This window comes from Meleagris gallopavo, chromosome 6, assembly GCF_000146605.3.
Source record: "Meleagris gallopavo isolate NT-WF06-2002-E0010 breed Aviagen turkey brand Nicholas breeding stock chromosome 6, Turkey_5.1, whole genome shotgun sequence".
NCBI classification, from domain to species: Eukaryota; Metazoa; Chordata; class Aves; order Galliformes; family Phasianidae; genus Meleagris; species Meleagris gallopavo.
The window spans coordinates 6,022,374-6,033,148 of NC_015016.2; the positions used below are offsets into that span (position 1 = coordinate 6,022,374).

The 10,775-nt window shown below is 41.8% G+C and overlaps 1 protein-coding gene across 1 annotated transcript in view; it reads right to left on the reverse strand.

Moving 5' to 3' along the window:
* Positions 1-5,593: 5,593 nt before the first annotated feature.
* Positions 5,594-10,775, reverse strand: part of XYLB (xylulokinase) — an 80,629-nt gene continuing 75,447 nt past the window's right edge. Inside the window, 1 exon segment of the mRNA XM_003206944.4 lies at positions 5,594-6,372. Coding sequence (XP_003206992.1) covers positions 6,289-6,372 — 84 coding nt within the window. The 3' untranslated portion in view covers positions 5,594-6,288.

Below are 10,775 nucleotides of genomic sequence, written 5' to 3' on the forward strand. Positions count from 1 at the left end.
GAACTGTCTGATTGAGCTGTAGATGTCCCTGTACATTGCAGAAGAGCTGGACAGATGATCTTTAAATGTCCCTTCCAACTCAAACAATTCTGTGATGACTAAATTGCGTGCTGGATTAGCTACATTCAAAGTCTTCTTTTTCCCTCTGCTGGAGTAGGGATTTCTTCTAAGAAACAACAACAGCAGGTACCACAATAATTCTGCTGAGAAACTGAAAAAGGGGAAAACGTATCATTGCCTTTTAACGTTACCTTTCTTGATCAAAAAAATATTTCTGCTGTAAGCAACTGTCTTCAAGTCGAGTCATCTAGGGTAGGAATCTAACAAAACACCAGGATTGACAGGAGAATGTCCCATCCTAACAAAGCTATGGCAGAAGTGTGAAGAGATGTTCTCAGGTGGCATAAGCTGTGACACCAAAGGGTGTAAGAATCCTTTACCTCTTACTTGCTTGCTCTAATGTGTTTTATATTAAGATAAAAGCCCTCAGCTATGAAATAGCTCTGTTTCTGCTCTGTTTCTCTAAGCCCTACTTTTATACAACATGGTTTAGATTATTTTCAAGGAGAATTCCATCTTCCAATACATCAGTACTGCAACAGAGTTGAGGTTTCATGAGGGGAGTGCACACATGTCAGTCAGAGAGTAAATATTGTCTCCCTACAGCAAGTTGAGCAGGCCTTTGTTTTCTTGTGCAATGCTTGCCTAAGTCTTAAGGGAATTGCCTTTCTCTATAGCAGAGAACTGAGCTTAGAGGCATAATACAAATGCCTGAAAGAGTCCAGCCTGAAGAAATAAACATAAGCAAGGGCATGCAACAAAAGGACTAAAAGCAGAAATATAACAAAGCTCATGACCCACGTCTGCTGGATATCTCCATGGAGGTGCATGAGGAGTCCTATCTGAAGGGACAGGAGAGGTCAATCACATGGATTTGATAGAAAAAACAGAGCTGTGCTGGAATAAGAAAAATTTCTAGTTGTACAATGGCCATTGGGGACAACTCTTACCTCCAAAGTTGAAATCAGTTTTCAATGAAGTCTTCAAGAGTTTTGGCACAATGTGAAAAATTGACTTTTTCTGTTCTCCTCTCTGTACAACTGCCCTTCTACTCAGCAGGGAGAAAGAGCTCACTCAGGAGATAACTCACCTGCTCTGTTGCAGACAACTGCCACACGGTAAGACGAACAGCAGCCAAGAACTCCTTTTCTTTGTGTTCCTTTGTTCAAATCATAGGAGACAGATTTCTACACTGGTTGGATGAATCCCACGCTGAAGGTAACCAAGAACTTCTAATTGATTGAATACTGAGTGAAAGAAAGGATAACCAGGTGGATACATTGCAGAGTACTAAGACACACATACTCAATAAAAGCAGAGTTGATAGCAGCATCTAAACAAAGAAAAACAGAAAAAATACCTGTCATCCAAAGAAAGGTCTTAGAGCAAGAAAAGCACATGCAATGATATCCTCAGTTGTTCTAGTGGGCAGGGCGAAGCATCAAGAGATGAGGAAACCTAGTCAAAATTTGAAATGAGAGATCACAGCAGAATCCACGTGCAAGAGTAACTTCTTCATCCTTACCCCTTAGGTTCTGTGCTTCAAGAACACTTTGAGAAATCACTGTGTTCCCACAATGGCCGAGATATCCCCAGAGGGCTGTGATCACCGCAGCAGTATCCTTCTGTTTGTCAAAACCAACTCTAAGAAGTAACAGGGGAAAGGACAAACAAGTGAAGAGTCTTGGGGTCAAATTTCAGCAGGAGATACACTCGCTCTGTTAAGTATCGTGTACGGGAAGTTCTTGGCATCCCACAGAAGTGGAAACAGCCAACCAGGTGAACTTTGTGAAAGAAAAGGTCGTATCCGCTTCCAAGATAAGAAGAAGAGTTGTAGAGAAAAAGTTCTAAAAATCTTACATTCTCATAGTGTAAGCTTTGAAGGCTGAAAGCTAAGCCACTTGACCAGGCTGACCAAAGAGCCTGGATCTGAGCTGTAATCAAAGCACAGAGAGTGAGCAGGGGCTGGAGCTGTGCTGAACATCCACGTTAAATTGCTAAAGATGTCAGAGATGTTAAAGATGTCAAAATGTCATATTCGCACCCTTCAGAGCCATGCTCAGAAAAAAGCTGGTTACCTAAGTATCTCATCCCAAATTCTTTCTGCCTGATACATCACGTTTTAATTTTGACCTGCACAAAAGGAACATAAAGTAACAAGTTAAGATTCTTTGGCGGAGGTTTATATGTGTTTTATGTTTTATGTGTGAACTGTATTAAAATTTCAAGCTATGTAGGATCAGGACTACAGTCTCCTCTAGTGAAGTTCCTAAGGAAACGTTCCAGGTGGGACAGTGATCCCCTGGTATCTGAGGGAAAGGCTACCCAGCTGTGAATCATCCTTAGTCATACTGTTAACTGTTGGTCAATTTCAACCCAAAGATCTCAACAAAATCCGAATCCGAATGGTTAGATGAAAAAAATGTCAGTGACTGAGATGAGGAAAAATCAAAATTTGTAGTTCTCTATAGCAATTATGCTTTTCTTGCCCACCTACTAACTTGGATACAGAAGGCTGGGGATGACAATAATGGAAAGACGAACAGAACAGATTTTGCATTGGCTTTTTGCAGCTTTAGATACACACCCTTCACTGTGCTGCTGTGATCTGTGGTGGCAGCCACAACTCCAAAGGAAAAGAAAGCTGAAGAAACAACAAAAAAGGTCCCACTGGGATCACACACCGTGGTGTTCAGTTCAATTACTTATTAAAGCACTGTCAGAGCACGGACTTTTTTCAGTACATTACTTATTCACTCAGAGCTCCAGCTCCCTCAGACTGATCCCGAAAGAAAAAACAAACATCTTTTCCTGTTTGTTCCCCGCTGCAACACAAAAGACTTTAAAGACTTCAGGCTGCAAAGAAAACTGTTTGTCTTTGGGTCCTGGAACACCAAGAGCTCATAGGTGAGTCTGTGCAGCTCTGACTGACTGGCGAAGGCACTGAGCTAAGGAAGCTGTTTGGGTTTTGCCACATAATTCCACGACTCATAAGCCACCTCAAGTGGCTTTGCTGGTGTAAGATGGGAGCTGTGGATCAGTTCAGCAGTGAACAATTTCCTTGTGACAATCCAGGAGACAAGATCAGTTTTCCATACAGGTTCAGGTATATTAGTTCAGACCGGGAATAGCTCAGCAGGTCTTCAAATACAGAAAATGACCTTTCCTCTGAACAAACTGGGGACAATTTGCTGCTAGATTTGGAGTACAGCAAGGGCCTAAAGAGGAAAGAGGGAATCAGCCTTTATCTAATACGTGGAGGTAGAGGATATTGGCTTGCCTTCAGATTTGTTAGCTAGGATTTTAATTAGCACCGTAACGTCTTTACTCCAAACAGCAGAACATATAATCAGTAGACAAACCAGCAAAACAAAGCAAAACAACCCAAAAACACTTCAGAAAAAAATACTTTTGGAAACCAAAGTGCACCAGAGCTTTCCATCATTGGGGGCTTCTTTAAAGAGATGTGCACATGGTTCCTTGGCAGGCTAACAGGCATCCTTAGGAATTACAAAAAGAAAAGAGTGGTAGAACTCTTATAGCAGCATCTTCTCAAAAGACTTTTCTAGGGGGAGATTTATTGAGCCTTATTCTATCTGACACTAGTCAGTGAACATGTGCAACTCTGGTGAGCCAGGGAAAAAAAGAGCTTGTCTATAAATTCTTATACTCCAGACAACATTCCTCAGAGGCCAGCCCTAATAAACCCATCACCACAACAATACTATAACTCAGTGGTGCTCAGCTCCTGGCCTTTCAGCGTCTGGCATCTGCATCTTTTCGAGGGACTCCTGCAGTAAGCAGAGAGTGCATCATCTACCGTGAGGAAACAGCAGTTAATGTTAACATGGGACACATCAGAGAGCCCCAGCACAGCCCAACACAACTTAACATGTCTGGAAATGGACACATGTGGCCACTGTGCAATGCAGCCTTGAACACAAAGAGCTCAGGCCCAGAGAGTTGCTAAGCCATGTGGACTGTACACCACTAACAAAACTGTTAAGAGCCAATGTATAATCTATAAAAAATAATCTTAAAAAAAATGCCCCTGTGTCTTATAGCTCTGTGATACAAGATGGGGAACACGAGCTTTAAGTTTCTTCAGCTAAGTGGGAGTCGAGCTGAATGTCCCAATTCAAGGGCAAAGCCACAGTGCCACATGAGATATCAGTCTTCTCACTCCAGTGAGCCAACTGAAGAAACTGTTGTCAAAACTGAGCAATCATCTCTGAACCTTTTCACTCTTAGGTTTAACCCTGATGACAAACTGGTCACCAGGCATGGTTAATGACTACTGATGACAAACCAATAGGCATTGCTTAATTAGCATTAACACGTTTTTCATAACCTATCTACAGCTTTGCTCAATGACAAAGCAACTGCTGAAGGCGGACGCCTGTGAGAAGTGTTATATGTTTTAGCACTGTACCTTAGGACCCAGAAATAATAAGCACATAAAAGAGATGTGTATTTACAATGCCACCTTTTAAAGGAATTGCTGAAAAGAAACTCGCTTTAGAAACTCAGAAAGGTAATTCTTCACCTTGCTGAGTAATCTTGCTAATATCAAGAGAAGCTAGAATTATTGAGTCGTGAACAGAAATGGCACCGTTAGTACTCACAATGAGGCACTTCAATAGAAAGGGGAGCAAAGGAAGAATGTCCCCACTCTCCACCACACGCGAGGCGAGTCATTGCCAAGAGGCAGCGCTCACTGCAGCAATGCAGCAGGGACAGAGAGCACTCCTGAACTGCTCTAACGTGAAGAGCACGAACCTGAGTCACCTGCCTCCAGCAGGGACATAGCCCAATTCTCAAGCCATAGAATCATAAAGGTTGGAAAGACCACTAAGATCACTAAGTTCAACTATCGTCCCAACACCACCACCACCATTAAACCACGTCACTCAGTGCAACATCTACTCTCTTCTTGAAAGCCTCCAGGGATGGCGACTCCAACACCTCACAGTACTCCATAAACAGATCTTCTACTCCCTACAACACCCTGATGTATTCCCAAAGCACACTACAGCTTCCACGAGAACTGAAGAAAGGCTTCAGAAAGTCTTTCGTTAACCTATTTTATTCATAGAAGAAATTTTATCCTAAGGGAAAAATACTGGCACTGTAGAATAGTGCCATAAGCTGTTCCCACTTGCACAGGGTGATGCAGGTTTTTCACTTAAATTCTGTGACTTCCATACATCTCTGCAGGAAGGTGTCTGGGGCTGTATTTTTTTCTAAGACTTTCCTTAGGACTGAGGAGTAGCATCAGGGCAAGACGACCACCAGTTCTGCTCAGCATCCCCAAGAAAGAAATGATATATTGATGGTATAAAGAAAAACAGTGACCTTCATGCCCTATTAGGAAGAGTCCTATTTCTGCACTCACACTCAGCATGAAACAAACAACTTTATGGCCATGTCTCCTGAAGGAGGAAAAGAAAGCAGCATAACCCCAAACAAGCGTGCAGATGGAACAGACTCTTTATGAAATTGAATGAAAATGTGAACACATGTAAAAACTTTCCACGTTTGACCCTTATTTTAATCTTTTCAAAAATAACGTCAAATAAAACATTGAGCAACCAGGCCCACATCTCACAGGGTAAATTCAACGTATCACCTTTGCAACTTCCACAATTTATAAAATCCAACATCATGCTTCATCCCACAGCAGATTTTCCATAGCATCATGTAACAAGAATTTCCCTTCTATGAGGATCCCAGTGAGTGTTCAAAGACTTCCATCAGATGGACATGAATATGCTTATGCTTTCTGTTGGTTTTATGTAAGCAAAGAGGAGATAAATTATAGATGTGTAGGAAGATAATTTCAAAATACACTGGGGAAAGAGGTCATGGAATGAAGATACTGTACTAGGTGGGTATGTAGAGAGCCCACAGTACTGAACACGTGGAATCAAAGCTCATATTCAGTGGACTTCATGTGCTCATCCAGATATTCCTAATCAGCAAGTATCATTTGAAAAGTATTGAGAAAACCTGAAGTCACAAACACTAGAACAATGATTTCTTTTTTAATTAGCTTTTCAATCACAGTGCAACTTTTTCCATCAACATACTGAAACTCAGCCATTTAACAATGATTTGTCTACAAAGAGGAACAAAATGATTTAAAGAACTCCACTAAATTCTGAGCAAATCTCTTCTGATCTCTTTGGGAGTCCACTCTGCAGCCAACTCATAAATTTTGTTTGCTTGTTATTTTGTGTGACAAGAGGAGGTTGGGTTGTAGATCACCTTCTGTTCAAGCTCCGCATATCTTTTCAAGAGTGGACGATAGAGCTAAAAGGGAAAAAAGAAACAATTGTCTAGATTGAAAAATTAGATTTTTAAATCATGCTGTAGTTAAAAATATCTTCAGAGCTGAAAGAGTAGCGCTGTCACAGGCAACTGCAGGTTTGAGGTTTCTTTTCCAATTTGCTCAAAAAATGCTGCAGTATCTTCCACCTTCAAATGTCACCGTCCTTTTCACCATCTCCTTTACAGCCTAATTTTATGACACACACAAGTTGTTCTTACTGTGATTGTATTCTTGCTATAAGCACAAGTCATTGCTTCCAGAGGAAGCAGCTCTGCTAAAGTCACCTCTCCAAGTCGGCCATGCCCCCTCAGTAATAGCAGTCCTAACCACCCAGGCAGAACTCCTGTCCTTGCCTCCCTCTGCTACCTCAGGACGGATCACTGCCTCTGTTCCCTCCTCCTCTGCCTTGCTAATGAGCCCCTACCACAGTGCAATGCCACTGTCAGAAAGACCAACATGCAGACCACGGCGTTCTAAAATACACTTCCCACCCCTCTCAAAAACCCGTATCTCCTTTAGCTTATCTCCCTTGCACCCTATAACCTTTCCCATCTATGATGTGCTCCATGCCCTGGCTCCTCACACTGTATACCCAGGGACAAACAAACACTCAGCTTATTTCCACAATAACATGGAGCATCTGAGCAGCTTTTTCCTATTTCCTTATCTAGAATCCACCAGGGATTTTTAGCTCAGAATAGTTACAGCCATGAAAAGCAGAATCAAGATTCAAATGTATTCAAAACTCCAGACTGAAACATGCCCTATGCTTTTGGACATGGGCAAGATCCATGCTGGAATTTGCTACATTCTCTACATTATTTTTTTTTCTTCTTTTTTTCTTCTGTTTCAAATTCACCACAGGACATATCTTAGAAGATGAACTACTTTGTATGTGACCAGTTTACACAGAAGAAATCCCAAATAAAGTCTAGCCCTACTGCAGGCTGCAATCTAAAACTACACCCATTCCAGATCTGGGAGATACACCTTCCTCCTTACCCCTATGTCGAATTTTAATTGTCCATCTAATAAAATAAGAAATTGATGCCATGCCAGGATAGCTTCACTCATTTGCTGGCACTAGCACAAAGAGGGGACTGCCAGGAGCCAGTGAGGAGCTAGTACAGCCTCGAGCAGTCCTTAGGAGGATGCCATCAGGTCATATCCCTGCTGCAATGAATCCTATGGGCCGCCAAGTCTAGTCTACAAGCCCCCTGCACTGATGTTATTCATAATAAGGGCAGTCTCGCTCCTGGCTCCAGGTTCAGTGAGGTTATAAAGCCATAATGAATCATATCCAGTAAACTGAATTACGGCTTTCATCAATAAGGGAGATCCAGCATTTAAATGCATTTTATCCTTTTCCAGATAAGAGCCACAGCCAACAACTGTATATGCATGAAAAAATCAGGAGGAAAATGTTTCAAGTGCAAATGGTGAGGCTGCAGGAAGAGGAGATGCTGTTCTTGTGCATTTTATGTATAATCCTGAAGTGGCCTCAGTATCTGTAGCTGTCATTTCAGAATCATAGAATCATTAAGGTTGGAAAAGACCTCTATGACCATCTAGTCCAAATGTCCACCTACCACCAATATTGCCAATATTCTCCTGGTTAGAAGAAAAATCCATCAAGTGTTTGCACAATTTTCTTACCTAGGGAATACAGAATTAACATGTTTTGTTCTTGTGCTTCAGCTGATGGTCAAACATTCAGTTTTTGTTTCCCCCTTCCAAAAGGAAAGCTTCAGTCTGAACAGCAAAATCTGGACTTAACGCTTTGTTCCCACTTCCCCTATAGCAGGTGAGTGACTTATGGGTACATCCTGCAGAACAAACCTGTTCTGATTGACTCCTCCCTTTCACCAACAAGATGTTGCAGCAGTTAAAGTACATTTCTTCAACAGATTAAGCATATCAAGGGGAAGATAAGAAACACCTACACCAAGCAGAAACACTGTTCACTAGCCAAGGCCTCATCAGGACACTGCTCTCAATCCATTTTGCAGTGACACATCACGCAGAAAGAGAGAAACCTACTCAGTCCTACCTCTGTATCAGACTAACTCCATGATCTTGGGAAGACATTTAACATAGAATCACAGAATCGTTAACGTTGGAAAAGATCTCTAACTAAGACCATTCAGTCCAACCTCAACCCACCCCCACCATGCTCACTGACCACATCCCTCAGTGCCACATCTCTATGGTTCTGGAACACCTCCAGGGACAGTGACTCCACCACCTCCCTGGGCAGCCAGTGGCACTGCAGCACTACTCTTTCTGAGCAGTTTTTCCTAATATTCAACTTGAATGTCTCCTGACACAATTTGAGGCCATTCCCTCTTGTCTTGTCACTGTTACATGGGAGGAGAAGCCAACCCCCCACCTTGCTATAACCTCCTTTCAGGCAGTTGTGCAGAGTGATAAGCTTTCCCCTGAGCCTCCTCTTCGCCAGATTGAACAATCCCAACAAACATATCCATGCCCCAGCTCCTCTTCTCTACAGAGCAGTGATACCAAGGTCCGTGGAGACTTACACAGATTACTGAGTTAGCAAATAAAAACCACTATTATTATTAAGTGCCACATGGCTCAGCATACCATTTCTAACTGACTACATGGGGGTCTTGGGTGTTCAGTTAAGTGCATACACGTATTCTTTTCATGTTCCCAAAGAATACTCTTGCTCCCATTTCTGCTAAATATGCACATCAGAGTAAACAAAATACCGAGCAGGCAACCACCGCTATGCTGGGAGTATCGGTATGTCAAACAAAAATGGCTCTTTTATTCACTGAAGCATTTATAATCAAGCTTCACTGTTTCTTACTTTGCTATTCTGTAAATCTGAAAAACCCTAAGCACTTCTCAACAAAGATTCAGCACAGCAGAGCTGCATTGGTAAGTGTGCTCAACTCCTGAGAAAGGCGGCTCCTTATTACTTACCCAGCAGTGCTCTTACAGAATACACAACAGCACATTCACTAGAAGGCTGGGAAGTATTGTTGTTAATACATCACGCTAAATTAAAATGTGTCAAAATAAATGAACAGCCACGTTTACTGATAACAATCCCTTTTCCTGTTTATTGGACTTAAGCACTTAGCTCGCTAATTGACAAAATTCAGGCATTTGCAATAATCTTCCCAGCCATTAGTGTAAATGAATGCTGCGTTTTGTACCACCTGAAAACAATGCAAACAAACCACAACAACAAAAATTCAAGACCACTGCTTGTACTCTGTTCATTTGGGGGTAGCACAGTTCAGAGGGCTAACACAAAGTTTTAAATTCCTCTTCATTAGGGAATTTGGCTGCGACACCATCGTGGCTGGTAAGCACAGCAGTGCTTCACGCCTTTCATACGCAGTGCTTTTCATAGCAGTTTTACACCAGCTGAAGTCTGGGGCCAAAGCAGCACAGCTCCCAGGAAACACCACAGAAAACCCAAGTGCTTTATGGAGAACCTGGCCTGAACGCACACAGCTGTGTTTGTGAAAGATATTTCTCCACATCTGCTGCGGCTGAATCGCCCCTGCAGAACCTCAGCAGCTCCTTCTAAGCCATTCCAGGAGCCTTTTTCCTGAGGCAATTATATAGATTTATTTTTCTAATTGAGGTCCAAAGGGAATAAAGAACTCTCAATGATGCATAAAAACTCAAGAACATAAATTCCCTCTCTGTCATAGCCTCAAACCTAATATATCAGACCACGATATTTAGCAGGAGTAATTACATGTATCACAACATGAACCTTATTATTGTCCATAATTTAATTGTCCTTGCTATATTATGGCCTTTTCTCCTGCTTATGTCTATAGCCAACTCTGCAGCATTAGCAGTATTCTGATGGCTTCATTTACAAATGCTGAACGTCACTCCTGGGACAACTTGGACACGCTCTGACAATCCCACAAATAAATAAGAAAGAAGAAATGACACAGATTACATTATAACTGAGAATAACTTGACTCGCCTTGCCTGGAAAAACTCTGCAGATAAATGTTACCTTGCTCTTTAATCTAAATCAAGTGTGTCATCCTCATATTTTATCTCACCATACTACTAGCCTATGAACTCGACAGGGCTGTTACCACTTCTTTATACTACGCCTACAAGAACAGGACTTTGTCCCTCCTGTTCTCTACGAGTACATCCAGCTACAAATGATTACTGCAAGTGACAATCCCACGGACCCTTCTGTCTCCTGCGTTAGCCAATGACTGGAACAAATCAAAATTTACAAATTACAAAGATGATGCTGATGATTATCTAATTTTAATCTACCCAAGTACATTTAATCTACTCTGCATAGATTAAAATTAATCAGTCCCTTGCAAACACTTGCTACTTTAGACAGGTTCCTTTTTTTTTTTTTTTT